Below are 22,916 nucleotides of genomic sequence, written 5' to 3' on the forward strand. Positions count from 1 at the left end.
TCACAGTGGTTAGGCTCACCGGCGTTCCCAGAAGTACTATGGCAAGCCTCATTCTCCACCACCCCAAATCGCTCCCTATTCCATGGGCCCGCCCCCATTTCTTGTCTAGCCTACTTAAGTACTGTGCTATACTTAGCACCGTATCAGTAACTCCCATACGGTGGGCCAGGGAACACTAGACTGTTGCATGAGAACTGGCAGAGTGCCTTGAGAAAGGAATGAATCCAGTTGGGGCTCCTGTGACCCCCCCCCCTCAATCTGGTGGACTGGGTTTGATTCCCCACTCCTCCTCATGAAGCCTGCTGGGTGACCTTGGGCCAGTCACAGTTCTCTCCAAACCTCTCTCCGCCCCACCTACCTCACAAGGTGCCTGTGGTGGGGGGAGAAGGGAAGGTGACTGTAAGCCGCTTTGAGACTCCTTTCAGTAGAGAAAAGCCGGGTATAAAAACCAATTCTTCTTCTTCCAAGCAACCCCTGCTGGAGGTGCTGTGGCTGAGTGGTAGAGCATCTGCTTGGCATGCAGAAGGTCCCAGGTGCAATCCCCGGCATCTCCAGTTAAAGGGACCAGGCAAGTAGGTGATGTGAAAGACCTCTGCCTGAGGCCCTGGAGAGCTGCTGCCGGTCTGAGTAGTTAATACGGACTTTGATGGACCGAGGGTCTGATTCAGCATAAGGCAGCTTCATGTGTTTATGTGGTCATGTGAGATAGGTCATAATATCCCTCGAGCCCAGCAAACAAGGGCAATTGGAACATTCAAGCCCATCTGGGGACAAAAGACACAGCAGAACGTCCTGCTTTTGGAGGAGGTTGCCTGTTGCATCTCTCTGTGAGTTACTGGTCTAAGTTGGCCTTCCATCCAGGAGGCCCACCCAGACCAATGACTTGGTAAAGCTTCTTAGGCGCATGCGTGATGCCCACCTCCAGCTTTAACTCTACAAGTGTGAGCTTCCCTTTTCAGAGTGTTTGTAATGTAATGGTTACAGTGTTTAGACAGGGATAGATAGTTTATTTGTGGCCCTTGGCCAGATAAAACAAGATACATGTTTAGACAGGGTTCAAATTCCCACTCTGTCATGGAAGCCTGCTGGGTGACCACGGGCCGGTCATTCCATCTCAATCTGACCGACCTCACAGGTGTTGTGAGGATAAAATGGAGGATGGGAGCACAATGTTGTAAGCCATTTTGGGTCGCCATTGGGGAGATGCATAATGCAGGGCATAAGCAGCTAAATAAATACAAGTGGTGTAGGCTCATCCATTTTTGCTAAGGACTACATCTTCGTGTGTCTGCCCAGTCTCTGGCAGAAAGTCCCCTTTCCAGTCCCAGTTGGTCCACAGCAGCATTTCTCACTCAGCAGGTCAGCACTGGCTGTTAGATCTTATCTTACCCCCTCTCCAGATAACTTGGCAACAGACACAAAACATCCACCAGAGCGCACACACCCCTCCGCCCTCTTTTTGTGTTGCGAAGGTCATCCCCCTGTCCAGTGCCTGTTCAGAGTTTAAATGGCCCTGCTGTTTGGGTGGGGAGGGAGGAAACCCCTTTCCAGGATAGACATTCAGAATCTGACCCTCCAAGCATCTTTGGGGTAGGGGGAGAAAGAGAGGAAAGTACCTTCCTTGTAGTTCCTGTGACAATTTTCAGGCAAGACTGCCACCCCTCCAACCTTTAACGGGCTACATCTCCTTGCAAGTTGGATCCAACCAATGTTTCTTCTGGAGGTAAAGACCAGGAGAGGGACCTTCTTGGATCCTTGGAGAGCCAGCGTGGTGTAGTGGTTAAGAGCAGTGGTTTGGAGCGGTGGACTGTGATCTGGAGAACCGGGTTTGATTCCCCACTCCTCCACATGAGCGGCGGAGGCTAATCTGGTGAACCGGGTTGGTTTCCCCACTCCTACACTTAAGGCCAGCTGGGGGACCTTGTGCTAGTCACAGCTCTCTCAGCCCCACCTACCTCACAGGGTGTCTGTTGTGGGGAGGGGAAGGGAAGGTGATTGTAAGCTGGTTTGATTCTCCCTTAAGTGGTAGAGAAAGTCGGCATATAAAAACCAACTCTTCTTCTCTTCGTGAAAATGGTTACGCTGGGGATAATGGGACCTGCATGGAAGAGAACTGAATAAGGTTGAACACAAAAAGCTGGCTGGATCCAACCCAACAGCTTGCCAAGTGGTTGCCGATCTGATTGGCAAGGATGGCCCAACTCTTGTCCAAAGCGAGAGGACCCTGTGGCCCTAATGTACCCTGCAAGACATATGCCACTTTCCTCCCCCACCCTTGCTTGGCTAAGGATTTTGAAGTTATTGCACTGAGCTCAACATCAGTCCAACCGTGAAGGGCCCGACACTTCAGGCAGGATTCTGTTCTATGCAACTGCCAGGCATACCAGACATTCCTGCTTCCACAAAAAGTGTTGGGGCACCTTAAAGACCACCAGCCCAAGGAACCCGTCATACTTCATTCGGTGCAGGTTTTGTGCCTTCCAGACCCACCCGCGCCTTTTTCTCCTCAGCACCTGGATGGAATCAGCTTCAGACTTCCCCTCCATGCTGTCTTCTCCTCCAGCGAGGTGTAGTGGTTAGGAGTGGTGGACTCTAATCTAGAGAACCGGGTTTGATTCCCCCACTCCTCCACATGAACACTCTAATCTGGTTTCCCCACTCCTCCACATGAAATCTGCTGGGTGACCTTGGGCTAGTCACAGTTCTCTCTGAACTCTCTCACCACCACCTACCTCACAAGGCATCTGTTGTGGGGAGAGGAAGGGAAGGTGATTGTAAGCTGGTTTGATTCTCCTTAAAAGGTAGAGAAGTTGGCATATAAAAACCAATTCTTCTTCTCCTTCTTCTCCTTCTTCTATGTCCCTGTTTTGGGGGGAGGGAAACAAAGTGTTACCATTCACAAATAGAAAAGGGCACGTGTTGGTCTGGGAGGTAGGAATCTTCTCCTGAACATCTGATGCAACGTCTTTGTGCAGCTCCCCAACAAGCACAAGGACTTTATGACATGTAATTTGGCCCTTAGAAGCCCACATGTGGGCAAGATAGCATTGGTATTCATGATCCCTTTCTCCTTGCAGCAGCCATGGGAGAGTGGGGGTTCTTGAGCTCCCTTCTGGATGCGGTCCAGGAGCATTCGCCCATGGTGGGACGATTCTGGCTGGTGGTGATGCTCATCTTCCGCATCCTGATCTTGGCCACGGTGGGCAGTGACGTCTTCGACGACGAGCAGGAAGAGTTCGACTGTAACACGCGGCAGGTAGGGTGCAAGCAGATTTGCTACGACCTGGCCTTCCCCATCTCCCACTACCGCTTCTGGGTCTTCCACATCGTGGTCCTCTCTGCCCCCGCCGTCCTCTTTGTCATCTATTCCATGCACCAGACCACAAAGATCAACCGTAGCCAGGAAGAAGTCGAAGAGGAGGGAAGTAACAAGGCGGGGCTGAAGAGCCAACCGCACTTCAAGCTGCAGCCCAATCAACGCACCCAAAACATCCAGACCTTTTACATAGTCAACGTCGTGGTAAGGATCTTGGCCGAGATTGGCTTCCTTGTAGGGCAGTGGATGCTGTATGGCTTCCATGTGGGGTACCAGTACATCTGCAAACATCCTATGTGCCCTCACCTGATCGACTGCTTTGTCTCTCGTCCCACCGAGAAGACCATCTTCATCCAGTTCTACTTCATGGTGGGGCTGGTTTCAGCTTTGCTCAGCCTGGTGGAGTTGGCGCATCTCCTGCTCAAGGGCCGGTGCAGGCGACGCCGAGCCATCGCCCCTCCTGCCTCTGCCTCTTATGAACAGCAGGACAATTGGTCCAATCAGAAACACGAGAAATCTCAGCACTTTCTGGGCACCACCGTCGATGGGGCCAACGAGGCGCCGGTTCACGATGGGCTTCCTAACTGCTATGAGCCCCCGGCCCACTTCCATCACAAGAACTCCACCAAGAGCAGCAGATCTTCTCGCTCTTCTGCCAGAGCTGACTTGACAGTGTAAGAGATGGGAGCTGCCTGCCGCTTGGTCCTCTGGAGAAGCTGGGATCTCTGGGGCCGCAATAATCATGCACATGAACTGAGCATGCGAGATCCAGCCCGTACCAGCTTGTAATAAGAACCCCTTCCCATCCTTTGAAATTCCGTGCGTTCCTCTTGTATTTGTTTCAAGAGCAACTGACAAATCCGTTATCGGCGCATCTCAAAGGATGGAGCCTGTAAGAAGTTGGGCTGGTAAGCTGCAAGAGGCAAGCGTTTGGAATAAAATGGGTGTGTATGAGAGAGACTTCTTCCAACAATGCACCAGATGCCTATCAGGAACTGCCAATCACCTGAATTAGCAAAAACTTTGGAGGTTGCTTGTCTATAGATGCAAGAACACTGAGGAAAAGCAAGGGGAAGGGTGACTGAATTCCCTTGACTTGGGCTGGTGCTGTTTAAACTTTTTTTTGAGAACAGTAAGTATGCAATATGAAGGAATTTGCTTTGTTTTGAGTGGAAGCAGGGCTCAGGTACCACTAGGGTTGCCAGGTCCCTCTTCACCACCAATGGGAGGTTTTTGGGGTGGAGCCTGAGGAGGGCGGGGTTTGGGGATGGAAGGGACTTCAATGCCAAAGCGGCCATTTTCTCCAGGTGAACTGATCTCTATCGGCTGGAGATCAGTTGTAATAGCAGGAGATCAGCTACTACCTGGAGATTGGCAACCCTAGGTTCCACAATGTTATGGAAGAGAGACTTAAAAGCTCCTTTGAACCCAGTTGCCTACTTGCTGAAAAGGTTGGGTAAGGGAGATGACATGGTAGGTCATGGTGTCATGACGTTGTGCCTTCCAGGGAAGAAGGGATGGCTGACAATTCAGTTGGTGCTGGATCTCCATGGATCCTTCACCGTCTTTCTTGGTTGATACTGATATGCACATACTGAATGTAATGCCAGCCCCTTCCAGAAATAAATAATTAAACTGCATTCCTTGGATGTGTCCTTTTACAATTCAAAACATAGTTTAGTATTTGGTTCTTGTAGATTATCCGGGCTGTGTAACCGTGGTCTTGGTATTTTCTTTCCTGACCTTTCGCCAGCAGCTGTGGACGGCATCTTCAGAGGAGTAACACTGAAGGACAGTGTCTCTCAGTGTCAAGCGTGTAGGAAGAGTAATATATAGTCAGAAGGGGGTTGGGTTTGAGCTGTGGTATACCACACCCTCATTAGCACATTATCTTGATTCTTACAGGACAATGATTTGCACATTACCTTTAATACTTTGCAGGACAATGACTCAGCTCAAACCCAACCCCCTTCTGACTATATATTACTCTTCCTACACACTGAGAGACACTGTCCTTCATTGTTACTCCTCCGAAGATGCCTGCCACAGCTGCTGGCGAAATGTCAGGAAAGAAAATACCAAGACCACGGTCACACAGCCCAGATAACCTACAAGAACCAATGAACTCTGACCGTGAAAGCCTTCGACAATAGTTTAGTAACATTCTCGTGGCATAGTCCACTTGGAATACATCTTATAATACATGCCCGGGCTGATACAAAACCGTTCTATTTGTTAATTAATGTTTCTGTGCGCATAATATGTTGTGTTAGATCACTGAAGAAGGCCTGGGGGCTGAAACGTGTTTGGCATGAGGTTTTAGATTATCAACCCTGTAATTGTTGCCATAAGGACTTGTTTTTAATATATGCATAGTGCTTTGTAATAAATATAATTTATTGTTTAATTGCATTTTATTTCACCCACCCTTTTGGGTACCCACAATAAATGGTGTCACCACCACTTCTTCATATTGGAGCCAGTACTTCTGGCTTCAAGGGGCTTTCCCACAGTTTTATGTACTTGTTTGCTGCTTCCCCGCAGAGGGGGTTTTTTTTTGGAACATTCACACATGGTTGTCCTCTGATTGCCTACTTTCTGGGCACATTCACACATGCTGAATAATGCAATTTCAATGCACGTTAACCATCGTTTGCAAATGGGTTTTGCCATTTCACACAGTAAAATCCAGCTGCAAAGTGTATCGAAAGTGGATTGAAAGTGCATTATTTGGCATGTGTGAAAGCGTGTTTTTCTCTTGCTTTGCTGTGATCTTTTCCCAAACCTACTTTAGGTATAATCTTCCCGGAAAGATCAGTGTCAAAATGTGTTTGTATGCTGCGTGGATCGGAAGATGTGCATTTTTACAGGTTCTGCCCACATTGGCTAAGGTTGCCAGCTCCGGTTTGGGAAATACCTGGAGATTTTGGGGGTGGAGCCTGAGGAGGGAGGGGTTTGGAGTGGGGAAGGACTTCAATGGGTTTTAACGCCATAGAGCCCGCTGGCCATTTTCTCCTGGTGAACTGATCTCTGTGGCCTGGAGACCAGTTGCAATCCCAGGAGATCTTCACCCACCACCTGGGGGTTGGCAACCCTACACATTGGCAACTCATCTACTTTGCCCCAGCCCCACTTCAGCCACTAGTGTGTAGTGGTTAAGAGCGGTGGTTTGGAGCGGTGGAGTCTGATCTGGAGAACCATGTTTGATTCCCCACTCCTCCACATGAGCGGCGGATAGGGTTGCCAGGTCCCTCTTTGTAACCATTGGGAGTTTTTTTGGGCAGAGCCTAAGGAGGGCAGGGTTTGGGGAGGGGAGGGACTTCAATGCCATAGAGTCCAATTGCCAAAGCGGCCATTTTCTCCAGGGGAAAAGATCTCTATCAGCTGGAGATCAGTTGTAAAAGCAGATCTCCAGCTATTACCAGGAGGTTGGCAACCCTAGCGGCGGAGGCTAATCTGGTGAACTGGATTCGTTTCCCCACTCCTACACACGAAGCCAGCTGGGTGACCTTGAGCAAGTCACATTCTCTCAGCCTCACCTACCTCACAGGGTGTCTGTCTGTTGTGGGGAGGGGAAGGGAAGGTGATTGTAAGCCGGTTTGATTCTCCCTTAAGTGGTAAAGAAAGTCGTCATATAAAAACCAACTCTTCTTCTTCTTCTAGTCCCCCTCCCCAACAGAAGGTGTTTTGGGGCTTTAAAAAACCCCAGCAATTAGCATATTATTACATTGTGTTAACACTGTTAACGGCCTCCTTACTTGGGCTTATGCAGTACCAGCTTTAATTATTTTTCAAAAAATAAGTCTCTTGCCGCTATTGTCATGGACAGCTACGAAAAAAGGAACTCGAGACTTTAAAAAATTAACACTGGGAATTCAGAGGATCTAGTACAGGGATGGGGAACCTCAGGCCCGGGGGCTATATGCGGCCCCCGAGGACATTTCTTGTGGCCCTTGGGAGCTCCGGAGCACCGCCGCGGAGGCTCGGCATAGGGTGGCCCTCCCTGAGGGTGTTCCTGGGGCCATGGCTTGCAGGGGTGCTGTGGTCCCCTTTGGATCTCCTCTTGCCAACTGATGGCTGTTGGCCAGCGAGAGGAGGGAGAGGGACGCTTCCCCCAAGGTTGCCCCCTATAGCCGCAGCGTGCAGGAACGCAGGGGAACACTGTAAGCCCCTCTTGCTGACTGTCGGCTGTTGAGCAGCGAGGGGGGAAGGAAGATGCCCGCGGCTCCCGGCAGCAGAGCATGCACGCAGGAGCCGATTGGGCTTCAGGGGGCCTTTTGTGGACTCTGGGGTAGGGAGGGCATGGAGCCTGGGGCCAGGTCGTGTGTGTGTGGGGGGGGAAGGCTTTTCTCTCCCCCTCTCTTTCTGTCTCTTTCTTTGTCTGTCTCCCTCCGTCCTTTTTTTTCTCCCCCTCTTTCCATTTCTTTCTCCCTTTTCCTCTTTCTCTGTTTTCCTTCCTTCCTCCCTTGCCGATCGACCGCGGGCTGCGCCTCCCTGGTGCATCGTTTGCTCGGGCCCACCGCTGGCTGCCCTCCTGCCTGGGAGGGGGGGAGGACCGGAGGAGCCCTCCAGGCCTTCTCTGCGTGGCCTCCCCTGGGGTTGCCAACCTCCAGGTGGTGGCTGGAGACCTGGCAAGCCTAGCCTCCCCCCCCCCCACGGGGAGATCTACACTTGGTATGGCCCCTGAATGATGTTATAAATGTGCAAATGGCCCTTGGCAGGAAAAAGGTTCCCCACCCCTGATCTAGTAGGTACATTACTACAAGGTTATAATGGAACTTTTTTAAAAAGCCCCCCTCCCCCAATGCCCTTTCACGGGCAACGGAAAATACATAAAGTATTAGCACTGCCCAGAAGCAGCCATCCGTGGATATTGTGGCATCACAATTCTGTGTGTGTAAAGTGCTGTCAAGTCGTAGTCGACTTATGGCAACCCCAGCAGGGGGCTTTCACGGGTAAGTGAAAAGCAAAAGTGGTTTACCATTGCCTTCCTCTGAAGAGTTATCCTTGGTGGTCTCACTTCCAGGTACCAATCCTTAACTGAAAACGTACATCTCTGGAACATAAGAAGAACATAAGAAAGGCCCTGCTGGGTCAGACCAAGGTCCATCAAGTCCAGCAGTCTGTTCACACAGTGGCCAACCAGATGCCTCTAGGAAGCCCCCAAACAAGACGACTGCAGCAGCACAACTTTGATGTGCCTTTCTGTAGCGGCCAGTTTTCCTGAATCGGAACCAGGTGGTTCATTGGAGTTAAAAAGGTAAAGGTAGTCCCCTGTGCAATCACCGGATCATTCCTGACCCATGGGGTGACGTCACATCCCGACGTTTCCTAGGCAGACTGTGTTTATGGGGTGATTTGCCAGTGCTTTCCCCAGTCATCTTCCCTTACCCCCAGCAAGCTTGGTACTCGTTTTACCGACCTCAGAAGGCTGAGTCAACCTTGAGCCGGCTACCTGAAACCGACTTCCGTCAGGATCGAACTCAGGTCATGAGCAGAACCTTTGATTGCAGTACTGCAGCTTACCACTCTGCGCCATGGAGTTACAGGACTGCAAATCTTTGTATGGAATAAAGCAATCTGATACTGAGATCCAATTCCTCTATCCAAGCAAGTTTTGCAGGGTCCCACCTGTGTTACCTGTTGCTTCCTGCATCTTGATGCCTGGCTTGCTTGCTGGATGCTGTTTCAGATAGATTTGCACAGCTACACATGCTCAGATAGAAATGTGCCATTTTATAAAACTGGTTTTAGAAAAAAATTGTGATGCACTCAGAACAGAGGAGGAAACGGGCTTCCCTGGTGCCAGATACTGTTCTATGTCAAGTGAAACTGGAGACAAGCAGTGGTGAGCCGTGGAAGGAAGGTCCTGAGGGCAAACTGTGTGGAAGCTGCAGGTATCCTGATATAGAGTGGTGATGGATAGGGCCGTCAAGCCACAGCCTACTTATGGCGACCCCATAGGGTTTTGAAGGCAAGAGACATACCGAGGTGGTTGGCCATTGACTGCCTCCGCATCATGACCCTGGACTTCCTTGATGGTCTCCCATCTGAGTACTAACCAAGGCCATTCCCGCTTAGCCAGGGGGCCAGTGTGGTGTAGTGGTTAAGAGTGGTGGTTTGGAGCGGTGGACTCTGATCTGGAGAACCAGGTTTGATTCCCCACTCCTCCACATGAGCAACGGAGGCTAATATAGTGAACTGGATTTGTTTCCCCACTCCTACACACAAAGCCAGCTGGGTGACCTTGGGCTAGTCACATTCTCTCCGCCCCACCCATCCCACAGGATGCCTGTTGTGGGGAGGGGAAGGTAATTGTAAGCCAGTAGAGAAAGTTGGCATATAAAAACCAACTCGTCTACTTCTTTTTCTTCTTAGCTGTGATGAGGCTAGCCTGGGCCATCCAGCTCAGGGCTGATATGCAGTAGCTTGATTTAAGCCTTAAGAACATATTCCCAGCTTCAGAGGGTTGTCCCTGAGTCAGGCACACTTTCCTTCTGGGGCCATCTCTGTTGCCTAGATGTTATTAGCAAAGGCACTACAGATCAGCCACTGTTTAATCCTACTTCAGTATGGCACTAATCTGGGATAAATGAATGATATCGTACACACTGGGAGAAAATGCATGGTTGCGTTATCCTCCTTTAATTCCTGTTTCAGCCTGGATCGAATGCATGCGTTTCGCCTAATGTGCGTTCAATCCTGGCTAAAACAGGGATTAAAGGAGGATAAAGCGACCATGCGTTTTCACCCATTGTGTGTCTCTCTTTTTTTAATGACTGCATCAGTGGAAGACTTCAGACTATAAGCCATCCTTGTTTCATTTTGTTCAATTTATTCTATACCTATGTATACGTATTTTAATGGTTTAGGTGGGCATTTGGGAACAAAACAGCAGTTTGTAACCGACAAAAAAGTGTGTGTCTGCTTTGACTTTGTCATACTTGGAGTGAAGCTAAAATTGGACCGGGTGATGCTCTGGCGGTAAGGTGGTTGAACCCTTGATCTGTTCCACACAACCCCTCTGGCTTTCCAAACCAATGTTTATCTAGGTTATTTTAAATATTTCCAGAGCCAACATTTCCACCTCCCTTGGGACTACATTTCCCTGCCCAGGTTTTTGTTTGTGTTTTTTTAACACTGAGAGTTTTTCCTACTCTGATTACTTACTCTATAGCCGCTGCACTGTACGAATGGCCCTTCTCTCCATTTGTGACCAGAGTGGTGAACTGTTTTCAGTATAAGAACATTTCGCCTAGTGTGCAGTGGGGCGATGTTCTAGAGAGATTCAGTGTGTGTGCAAGGGAGATCAAGGAAAGAGGAAAAAAATTTAGAGAACAAACGGAGCAGAGGAAGAGTGCACAGGCTCAGAGACTTTTTGTTCCTTGCAATGATGTTCATGAGCAATTTAGAGGTGCCAGTTCTGGGTTGGGAAATTCCTAGAGATTTGGGGCTGGAGTCTGGGGAGGGCAGGGTTTGGGGAGGGGTGGGACCTCGGCAGGTTATAATGCCATAGAGTCCACCCTCTTAAGCAGCCGTTTCCTCCAGGGGAATCGATCTCCGTCATCTGGAGAGCTACAGTCTTGAGATCAGTTAAAGGTCCGGGAGAGCTCCAGGCCCCACCTGGAGGTTGGCAACCCTATGATCCAGAAGAGAGTTTGGGGCTGACTATGGTAAAAATTAAACCTTGTCCATTGTAGTTCTCATTTTTAAAATTTAAATACTGGTTATACTCCCCTCCCCGCACCTTCAAGCCACTGATGGGGAATTTACAGCAGGTTCCAATGAGGGGAAAACTTGCATTTGGGGAATATTTCCATCTTAATCCAAATTCCTCAAGTATGTAGGGGTAAAAGCATCCTACAAGTTTCTTATTTTGTTGGGGATTGTCTGTAGAGCAGTATCTCTCCAGCGTACTCAAAACTGGTTTTCAAAATCACTTATGAAATAGAAAAAAAATACCTCAATAGCAAAATGCCTTGATTATCTGGGATTTGAAAACAAACAAGCATTAAATTGTGGAACTCCCTGCTCCAGGATGTGGTGATGGCTGCCAACTTGGAAGGCTTTAAGAGGGGAGCGGATATGTTCATAGAGGACTATCCATGGCTACTAGTCCAAATGGATACTAGTCATGCTGCATCCCTATTCTCTCCAGGATCTCTCTTTAGACAGATAGACAAATCTATAAAAGCAAGCAAGCAACTCAGCCTAGCTGCTTTTATCCCTTTTTGGAAGATGAAAGAGAGCAAGAGCCTGGCTAGCTTTGGAGCCCAGGATGGAAAATCAAGGAAACGTCAGTGTTTTACAGTGAGAAATTCTTCTTGCTGGTTGGGGGGCTCAGGTCCTGGGTGCCAGGTGGGGGCTGCAGCAGTGACCCTGGCAGGGGGGGTAGGGGGACCGCTGGCGGCTGGAGGCCAAGCAGGGCCTTGCTCACCTGCTTCCTGTTGTGGATGGGATGGACCCGAACCACAGAGGTAGCTGGAAAAAAGGGAAAGAAAAACAAACAGGGAGGCCCCTTCCCTTCCCGCCTCTCAGATTAACCCCTTCTTTCTCCTATTTGATAACTCTTGTGGATTGTGGACTGAACATAAGAAAGGCCCTGCTGGATCAGACCAAGGTCCATCAAGTCCAGCCGTCTGTTCGCACAATGGGCAGCCAGGTGCCTCTAGGAAGCCCACAAACAAGACGACTGCAGCAGCAGCACCATCCTGCCTGTATTCCTTTACAGCACCTAATATAATAGGCCTGCTCCTCTGACCCTGGAGATAATAGGTATGGATCATGACTCGTATCCATTTTGACTAGCAGCCATGGATAGCCCTCTCCTCCATGAACATGTCCACTCCCCTTTTCAAGCCTTCCAAGTGGGCAGCCATCACCCCATCCTGGGGCAGGGAGTTCCACAATTTAACTATCTGTTGTGTGAAGAAATACTTCCTTGTATCTGTTTTGAATCTCTCACCCTCCAGCTTCACTGAGTATACTATGGTCTCTCTTACAAGCCGGGTTGAAATCAAAGAGCTCCTGGCTGTACATGTGTGTGTTGTCTGTCTGTATATCTACCAGATCAGTACATAGAATTATTCAGTGACCCTAAACAGCATCCCTCCAGACCCTTTTGTTTGCACATGGGACCAATGGTCCTCCACCCAAGGGCAGCCATGCTAGGCAGAGCTGTTTTGCCATGTACAGGGCACCTCCTCCTACATTTTGCTTGTTGACACACCAGAACCTGTGCAGGTAGGCCATGTAAGGTACTTGGTACTGGCACCAAGAAAGGTTGCCTGCCACAGCCTGCACCTTTTTGACATTGGAGCTTAAGAGGAGCCCTGCTGGATCAGATCACTGTTCCATTTAGTCCAGCATCCTTCATCATACAGTGGCCAACCGGTTGTCCTTGAGGGTCACAATGACCAACTGGTTGTCCTTGAGGTTCACAGAGGCCAAGGCCTTCTTCTGATGTTGCCTTCTGGGACTCAAAGGTTGACTACCTCTAGAAAGGGCTCCCTTTAGTCATCTTGGCTAGTAGCCATTGATTGACAGACCTCCCCCCCCCCCAATATCCTCTCTCTCATACTCCCTCATGCCTTTATCTCCCATCTGTGCCTTTCCACCATATTCCCATCAATGGCAGAGTGCATGCCCTACCTATCCCTAAAAACCTTCTAGAGTGGAGGATTCTCCAGTCCCTTTGTCTCTTTAGATGGCGCTTCCCTGCCCCTGCCCTTTGCAGGTTCTGGGAGGGAGGGGTTCTGGGGTAGCCATCAAGTATTCCTTTGCGTGGGCAGCAGATGACTAACCCACTGCCCTGATAACAGTCCTTTTTACTAATCTGTCAGATAGAACTAGAAGGAAGAGGACTGTCAGAGTTCACGGCCTTAAGCATTTTCTGAAGTCCCAAAACAGCCTGTTGCCAAAATTCAACAAAAGTGTGTTGTTAAGAAGCAACCGTCAGCGTCTTGCCTATGTAACCTACATGCCCTAAAGATCTGGATGCACCTAGGCTTCTACCCGAACCATGGATTCAACACTAGTTACAGCTGGTATTTGTCTCTGAGGCTAGGCCTTCTCTAGATTAGGGTGCATTCATGGTGTCCTGGCACTGTGTCAAGTAGCCGGGCCTTGAATCAAATGGTTGGTTCTGGTCCAGTTCCTACGTTTCTCTCATCAACAGATGGCATTCTCCCCCATCCACCCAGGAGTGGAAGGCTCTTTAAAAGACATATCATACCTTGCAGGGGGTGTGATCTCATCTTGCTAACACACAACTATCGCAATTTTTAAAACTCCCAAAAATTGCTCTAAGAGGAACAAAAATACACATTTTCCTTAGTTTAGGGAAGTTCTCTCAAACCAGGGTTCACTCCTGCAGGAATGACCATCTCCAGCTTCGGACAATCATCTAGGAGCTGAAGTCAACAGAATGTTTTCCACAGCTTGGAACCTCTCTCTCCATCAACTTGACAATAAGATATTTTAACACAATGAGCCCTTGGAAGCATAATAGCCAGCCTCATTCACTGAATATCTGGGGAAACCTTTGTTCTGTTGTGGGGTCAGGCAAAGGCAACCAAATATTAATATAGATAAAACTATGAACACATGAAACTGCCTTATACCGAGTTAGGGCCTTGGTCTATCAAGGCCAGTACTGTGTATTTTGACTAGCGTGGCTTTCCACAGTCTTTCATACCAACCATTGCATGATCATTTTAACAGGAGATGCCAAGGATTGAGCACAACAGATGCTCCACCACTGAGCCACAGCCCCACTGCAATCTGAAATTATATTAGTTTTAGAGAGGGTGTTTTCTGGTGGTGGGGGGAGCTTTAATTATCAAAATCTAGACTTTCACAAAACTGTTTTACAGAGAATTTCACATTCTTTTGTTAAGGCCATAAGCATTAAAAAAACAGACATACTGAAATTCACACCAAATTGTAGTCGACAATCTTCTTGTAGCCTTCTGGCTGGTTGGTCTTGGCAATGCAAAAGTACACCAAGAGGTCAAGACCCTCTTCATAGTGGTGGCCTTTAAAAATTCAGCAACTAGATACCAAGATCGTTCTTAATTATTATTATTTTTTAAAAGGGCATGGTTCAAACTGGGGCACTCTTCCTCGGGACATCTGGAGTAGTTTTGGGCACTGTTTTAGAAGAGAAAACCCTGACCTGGATAGCCCAGGCTAGCTTGATCTTGTCAAAAGCTAAGCAGGAAGCTTAGCAGGGTCGGCCCTGGCTAATATTTGGACAGGAGACCTCCATGGAATATACCAGGGTTGTGGTGCAGAGGCAGGCAATGGCAAACCACCTCTGAATGTCTCTTGCCTTGGAAACCCTAAGGGGTTGCCATAAGTGGGCTGTGACTTGACAGCAAAAATAAAATAAAAGGTATTTCCCTGACCTAGATGGCCCAGGCTAGCCTGATGTTGTCAGATCTCGGACTCTAAGCAGGGTTGGCCCTGGCTAGTGTTTGGATGGGAGACCTCCAAGGAATATACCAGGGTCGTGATGCAGAGGCAGGCGATTGCAAACCACCTCTTGCCTTGAAACCCCTATGGGGTCACCATAAGTCATCTGTGACTTGATGACTATATATATAAATTGCACAATTTTGTCTAAGATGTAGGCTATATCAGGTCTTGGTAGCGGAGTTTGGATCCTGAAGGACAATCATTAATTGCATTCTGTAGACGAAATTAGAAGTCGGAGGAACAGACAAAAAACCCTGCATGAACCCTGACTTTGGCTGGCAGTATCCCAGTGGGGTTGTGGTGCGGTCACCTCAAGTCCAGCCATAAGTCCTTGTGATTTAAGTGCTCCAGCCCCTGCAATGGACAGAAGTACACAATAACCCAAACACTAGATTTCCCCCCAACTATGTGCAACCATCTGTTTATTACTTTCCCCCTTTTCCTTGGCATTTAGATGATAAATCTCTTCTTGCCCCACTTGCATAAACAATTCAGGACAAGAACACAGATGGTTGCACACAGATGGGGGAAGTCTAGTGTTGCGTGCCTCTGTCCATTGCAGGGGCTGGGGGGCAGTTGGTAGCACTGAAAACACAAGGACTTGTGGCTAAACTTGAGGGGACAGGAGATTCATCAGCTAAACGCCAAGGAAAGGGGGAAAGTAATAAATGGCTTGCTGGAAATCTGCAATCTATGAGCGTAAAGATCCCCCCCCCCTTTCTTCAGGTACAGCATCATACGTGCCCAGTTGGGGTGCTGCACCCCCTCCACAAGCATCTTATTTAGAAGTTTTTAAGGGGGTGCTTTAAGGCTGTTTTTGTCTGTGCAGGCTTCTAATAGGGTTTAAGCTGCAGGGATTTTCTTGGGGAGGGAAAATTGGCTTTTATTGTATTTTTTGTGTGTTTTAAATTTTGGAATTGTAAGCTGTGTTCAGCATGAAGGGCTATAGATAGTTACAATATAGATTCTGGCTGTTTTTGTCAGATTTCTGAGAGCAGAGGGGGAATGGGTAAAGAATAGCACAATTGTCCATGATCGAGGGGAAAAGGTTTACATAGAAAGCTCACAGATGCAAATTTTTCTGCAGGAGCCTTTTGCTGCCATCCAGTGGGTAGAAGGCAAACCTGCAGCACAGGAACACACTACAGCCTACCCTATTGTTTTCAGAGAGTTTTCATGCATACAATTATTTGTAACGCAATAGGGGCTTTCCCTGGGCACTGAATGGATACAGTCTGCTTACCCTCATGCTTTCACATGCACTGTGCCACATTCCTTGCAGTCTGGTGAAGGGCAAGAAGGCAGGAGGAAGGGTCACCATTCCCCAGAGAAAATAAAATTATTGTGGTTTGAATGCTGAGCAACGTGCTTTCCTTTGGAAATGCCAGTTTGCAGAAGGACAACAGCACAGACGTTGCTTGCACGCACACAGAGAGAAGGCCCCTTGCCTTGGTGGTAGAGCATACAATTTACAATTAGTATGTGTGTGTGTTAAGTGCCGTCAAGTCGCTTCTGACTCATGGCGACCCTATGAATGAAAGTCCTCCAAAATGTCCTATCTTTGACAGCCTTGCTCAGATCTTGCAAATTGAAGGCTGTGGCTTCCTTTATTGAGTCAGTCCATCTCTTGTTGGGTCTTCCTCTTTTCCTGCTGCCCTCAACTTTTCCTAGCAGGACTGTCTTTTCCAGTGACTCTTGTCGTCTCATGGCGTGACCAAAATACGATAGCCACAGTTTAGTCATTTTAGCTTCTAGGGTCAGTTCAGGCTTGATTTGATCTATAACCCATTGATTTTTTTTTTTTTTGGCAGTCCACGGAATCCGTAGCACTCTCCTCCAACACCACATTTCAAAGGAATCTATTTTCTTCCTATCAGCTTTCTTCACTGTCCAGCTTTCACACCCATACATAGTAATAGGGAATACGATGGCACGAATTAATCTAGTCTTGGTAGCCAGTGACACATCCTTACACTTCAAAATCTTTTCTAGCTCCTTCATGGCTGCCCTTCCCAGTCTCAATCTCCTTCTGATTTCTTGGCTGCAGTCTCCCTTTTGGTTGATGGGGGAGCCAAGGAATAGAAAGTCTTCAACAATTTCAATTTCCTCATTGTCAACCTTAAAGTTGTGTAATTCTCCTGTAGTCATTACTTTTGTTTTCTTGATGTTCAGCTGTAGTCCTACTTTGGCACTTTCTCTTTTAACTTTCAGCAGTAGTCGTTTCAAATCTTCACTATTTTCTGCCAATAATGTAGTGTCATCAGCATATCTCAAATTATTAATGTTCCTCCCTCCAATTTTCACTCCACCTTCATCTAAATCTAATCCAGCTTTCCTAATTATATGTTCTGCATATAGATTGAAGAGATAGGGAGATAAAATACATCCTTTCTGACTCCTTTGCCAATTGGAAACCATTCCGTTTCTTCATATTCTGTTCTAACTGTGGCCTCTTGTCCAGAGTACAGGTTGCGCATCAAAACGATCAGATGTAGTGGAACACCCATTTCCTTTAAAACCAGCCATAGCTTTTCATGATCCACACAGTCAAAAGCTTTGCTGTAATCTATGAAACACAAGCTGATTTTCTTCTGAAATTCTCTCGTATGCTCCAGTAACCAGCGTATATTTGCAATATGATCTCTAGTGCCTCTTCCTTTTCTGAAACCAGCTTGAACATCAGGCATTTCTCGTTCTATATATGGTAACAGCCTTTGCTGTAAGATTCTGAGCATCCCTTTACTTGCATGAGAAATTAATGCGATGGTCCGATAGTTGCTGCAATCTTTGATGTCTCCTTTCTTGGGAATTGGAATGTAAATGGATCGTTTCCAGTCTGTGGGCCATTGTTTTGTTTTCCATATCTGTTGGCATATTCTTGTCAAGATTTTGATGGACTCCGTTTCTGTGGCTTGGAATAGCTCTATTGATATCCCATCTGCTCCTGGTGATTTGTTTCTCCCGATTTCTCTCAATGCAGCTTTCACTTCACTTTCTAAAACTGTAGGTTCTTCTTCAAAAGATTCTTCTTGGAAAGACTCTTTTATCCTTTCATCTCTTCCGTATAGTTCTTCAGTGTATTGTTCCCACCTTTTCTTTATTTTGTCCTGTTCAGTTAATGTATTTCCATGCTGATCTTTCAGCATGCCTAACCGTGCTTTAAATTTCCCTTTGATTTCTTGGCTCTTGTGGAACAGATCTCTTGTTCTTCCTTTTTTGGTGTTCTCTTCTATTTCTTTACACTGGTTATTATAATAGGTCTCTTTGTCTCTACGTGCGAGTCTCTACGTGCGAGTCCCCCTTCTGGATGCACACCTTAATGTGGTGAGGGGGTTTGTGAGTGTCAGGGAAGCTGAGAGCAATACCGTAAGGGGTCTAGACTCTATCAAGAGACTAAACTCCTAGCAGAGTCACTCAAGACGGAATGGTCACAGCTGAGACACCAGACGAAGATGCATCCACCCCCTTAAGGGATCAATGGCCACATCCGCAGAAGAGAACAGGCAGTTCCAATGGGGATGGGGGCAGAGGAATCCCTGAAGATTAGCTACTGGGCAGCAGCAGTAGCGGAAGGTGACACTGGCGGAGGATCTTTCGTAGACAACGGCAGTGCCCCTACGGCTAACCCTGGTTAGTAATGCGCAGAAGAAGGTACTGGTAAACCACTTCTGACCAACCTTTACCTTGAAAACCCTATGATGAGCTGGGCTTCCGGTTCCTGTGCCGATCCCCGTGGCAGCTCAAGACTAGAGCTCCGGGCTCTAAAGCGGAGTGGGGGGAGGTTCCCCCCCCCCCGGAACAACGACGCGGCTCCCCTGGAAGGAGAGGGGAAGCTGAATAGGTTGCTGGCTCACGCCCCGACCAAGGTGCGCCCGCTGCCTCAAAATCGGCAGTGAGCGCCAGGAGGGGAAAGCGGATGAGTCAGCACCATTAGATCTGCAGGAGCCCGGGTGGCGGAGGAAACGGCACGGAGCAAAGTAAAAAGGTTTTTTTTTCTAATGATTAACATTTGCTAACAACTAACTCACGGAGGTGTCTAATCTGTTATCTAAACAAGGAGAAGCATTTCGGAATCAGTTTTCTACACTCGCTAACCCTAACAAAGTGAAACTTGGCTTTTTGCCAAAGTGTTGCGCATTTAAAATTCCAGCTGTGCCACTTCAGACCTGAGAAGCATCTGACCAGGACTGAAAGCAAGTGAAACATTGGCAATGGAGCATTGAAGGAATATAAATGCTATATCCTCTCCAGAATTGATTCTTGACTTTTGATTTTTTCTGCTTGAAACTGAATGTTGTTTTGAAATAAAAGACGTTTAAACAAATATAGCTGAACTAATGTTTTAAGCAATAATTCTCACCCCCCCCCCTCACCCTCCCTGGATTACAATAGCAGCCACCTCAAGTTTTTTACATGGAAAACAAAGAAGACAAAGTCAAAAAAGACACAGAAAAACATCCTAAAGTATTAATAAAAGAGACCAAACAGCTTCAGATTCAACAATCACTACAATTTAAAAGAAGAGCTTCTGTCACCAGTCCTGCTCTTTCACCAGCTTCTTCTCCTGGAACAGAGACATCAATAACAGCAAAGATGACTAAAAAACCTGATGCCACTCTTAACTCTCTACAAGAACTGCTGACTAAAACACTCCAAGAGGTGACATCAGTTAAACAAGAGGTGACAGAAGTTAAACAGGAAATGGTCTCAATGAAGCAGGAAATGGAATCTGTTAAGCAAGGCCTAAACCAAAATGCAGTGGCTATTACTACACTTCAAGAATCCATCTCATCTTTAGCAGTAAAACAGGATAAGCTTGATGCAAAAGTTCAAAAGCAAGCAAAGGATAACAAAGAAACCAGAAAGAGGGTTGATGCTCTTGAATTGTCAATGGAAGCCTCCCAGGAACGTGAGCAATTGCGAGATGACAGTACTGCAATGTTGGAGTTGAAGATAAAGGAAAGTTGGATTCGTCTACGTGGTTTAAAAGAAAAACAGGAAGGTACAAACCTGAGAAATTATTTGAAAATATTGTTGGCTGATTTTTTACAGGAAGATGATGCTGTGGTGGAAGGTATGATAATTACAGCCTACAGAATGAACTCTGCTTATGCTACAAAAAATAAAGTTCCAAGAGATTGTTTGATTCAGCTTTTTTCCAGAAGTCATCGTGACCTAATTTTGAATAAACATTTTAACAACCCACTAACAATTGATGGGAATCCGGTGAGATTGATGAAAGAAATCCCTGGAAGACTGCTGAGGAAAAGAAAACTTTTTGCAGAGTTTGTGGAAAGACTGAAATACAATGGAATACAACATAGATGGGAATACCCCCAGGGGGTTTCTTTTATCTTCAAGGCTAAAAGAGTTAAGATCACAGATACTGTCAAAGTAGAACAATTCTTGCGAAGATATGAAGGGGAGCTACGCAAACCACCAGGCCAAACTTCAAGAGAACATGATGGAAAGGATCGTGCTGAAGAAGAAAAGGCAGAAGAAGCAACTGGGGGGGCATCATCCTCAGATGAGTGAGGAGTGGGGAGATGGCTGAACAAAGGGGGGGGAAAGGGGGGAAGAGGGGAGGGCGAGAAAAGGATAATGGAAGTCTTTAAGAGAAAAAGAGAAATAACTATGGAAATTTGAGTAGGAGCTTATATTAATAATAAAAATGCTACAAATTGTATCTTGGAATGTTAATGGTTTGAACTCTCCAATTAAGAGGAAAAAAGTGTTTTACCATCTACAAAAGTCCAAAGCTAATATTTTTTGTTTACAGGAGACACAAAGGATATTCACAGGTTGGAGCAAACAAAAATGGGCAAATTATTCACTGCGTGTAATGAAATGAAAAAAATCAATGGTATTGCTATGTATGTCCCTTCAGTATTAGAACCTAAACTTTTATATAAAGATGTAGATGGGGAGGATTTTAATTGTGGAAATTGTAATGGGATTTCAGAAAATAATATTAGTGGGTATTTATGCAACTAACATAAATCAGAAATTATTTTATTCTAATCTAGCGTCGATATTAGCAGAATACGCTAATGGGAAAATGATTTGGATGGGAGATTTTAATGGGGTAATGGTACCAAGATTGGATAGATCTACAAAGAAAAAAAAGAGTAAATATGAGGGTAAACTTCCAAGTATATAACAGATCAATGGGAAATGTTTGATATATGGAGATTAATGAACGGTAATAAAAAAGGGTATACTTTTTATTCATCAAGACATTGTTCCCATTCAAGAATAGATATGTTTTGGTTATCTAAAGATATTACAAGTTTATCTGAGGCTCCTGAAATTTTACCTAAGGTGTTTTCTGATCATAATGCGCTAATGTTAAGGATTAATATAGGTACAAAAAAAAATAAATCTTGGGTGGTAAATGAATATTTACTTAAAAATAAGAAAATTGTGGATAAATTGAAAATAGATATACAAAACTATTTTTTAGAAAATATTGATAAAGGGACATCGGATGATATTGTATGGGACGCAGGTAAAGCAGTACTAAGGGGTTTATTGATACAACAAAATTCGAGATGGTATAGAGAGAGAGAAGGTAAAAAGAAGAAATTGTTAGAACAGATTAAACAAGAAGAGAATCTATTGAGAAAAGTACAAACTAAATTGCTTAAACAGGAATATAGAGATAAGATTAAAAATTTGCAATATCAATATGAATTTTTAATAAATGCGGAAATAGAAAAAAAAATTATGTATAATAGGCAGAAATTTTTTGAACATGCAAATAAACCAGGTAAACTATTAGCTTGGCAACTTAAGCATAAAGAAAAGAATTTACCTATAATAAGAATAAAGAGAGATGGTAAGGTTACAATGGATAAATGTAAAATTGTAGAAACTTTTGTGGACTATTACTCAAATTTATATAGACAAGGAGAGGTTTCAGAAAAAGAAATAGAGACATATTTGAACCAATTAGAATGGACAGGAATTTCACAAGAACATAAAGAATTATTGGACGCTAATATAACCTTGGAGGAATTAAAAGCAGTAATAGGTAAAAGTAAGTTGAATAAAGCACCAGGAGCAGATGGTTTTACAACATTTTATTATAAAGTTTTTATGGAACAAATCTCTCCACATCTTTTAAAAGTGATGAATAACTGTTTGCAGAATGGATCTATTCCAAATACCTGGAAACATGCAAATATAGTGTTAATTCCTAAACCAAACACAGACTTATTAGATGTTAAAAATTATAGACCAATCTCATTATTGAATAATGATTATAAATTTTTTGTAGCGATTCTGGCAAATAGATTGAAAAAAATACTGAGTCAGATTATTCATAAGGATCAAGCAGGCTTCCTTCCCGGAAGGCTGATCAGCCAAAATGTTAGAGTAGTAATAGATCTTTTAGAATGTGCGGAATTTAGCACTATACCTTTAGCAATGATATTTTTGGACGCAGAAAAAGCATTTGATAATGTAAATTGGAAGTTTATGAAAAAAGTATTAGAATATATGGATTTTGGAAAGAAATTCCAACTAGCTATTGAAAAGATCTATACTTACCAATCTGCTAGATTGTTGATAAATGGGAATATAACATCACAATTTGAAATACAAAAGGGCACCAGACAAGGTTGCCCTTTATCACCATTATTGTTTATAATAACATTAGAAGTTTTACTGAAAAAGATTAGAAATAATGTAAATATTATAGGTTATAAGGTTGGGAGAAATCACTTTAAGCTTAAAGCATATGCAGATGATTTAGTTTGTTTTTTAACTAACCCTATTAGTCAGATTGCAGAATGGAAAAAAACGATGGAGGTTTATGGAAAACTTGCAGGATTTAAAATTAATAAAAACAAAACAAAAATATTGGTTAAAAATATGACACTCTTGCAGCAACAAGAATTATCAAAAAATACTGGTTTTACTATAGAACAAAAAATAAAGTATTTGGGTATTTGGTTAGCTTCAAATAATTTTAATTTATTCAAAAATAATTATATAAAAACATGGCATCAAATTAATACAGACTTGAAAAACTGGCAAAGAATACCTTTATCACTATGGGGTAGAATTTCAGCTGTTAAAATGATGGTTTTACCCAAAATGCTTTTTTTATTTCAAAATT

General features: G+C 45.3%; 1 protein-coding gene across 1 annotated transcript; it reads left to right on the forward strand.

Moving 5' to 3' along the window:
- Positions 1-3,082: 3,082 nt before the first annotated feature.
- GJD3 (gap junction protein delta 3) lies at positions 3,083-3,994 on the forward strand. Its single transcript, XM_056864007.1, has one exon. The coding sequence runs from the start codon at positions 3,083-3,085 to the stop codon at positions 3,992-3,994; it is 912 nt and encodes a 303-aa protein (XP_056719985.1).
- The last annotated feature ends 18,922 nt before the right edge of the window (positions 3,995-22,916 follow it).

Source organism: Euleptes europaea, chromosome 18, assembly GCF_029931775.1.
Source record: "Euleptes europaea isolate rEulEur1 chromosome 18, rEulEur1.hap1, whole genome shotgun sequence".
NCBI lineage: Eukaryota > Metazoa > Chordata > Lepidosauria > Squamata > Sphaerodactylidae > Euleptes > Euleptes europaea.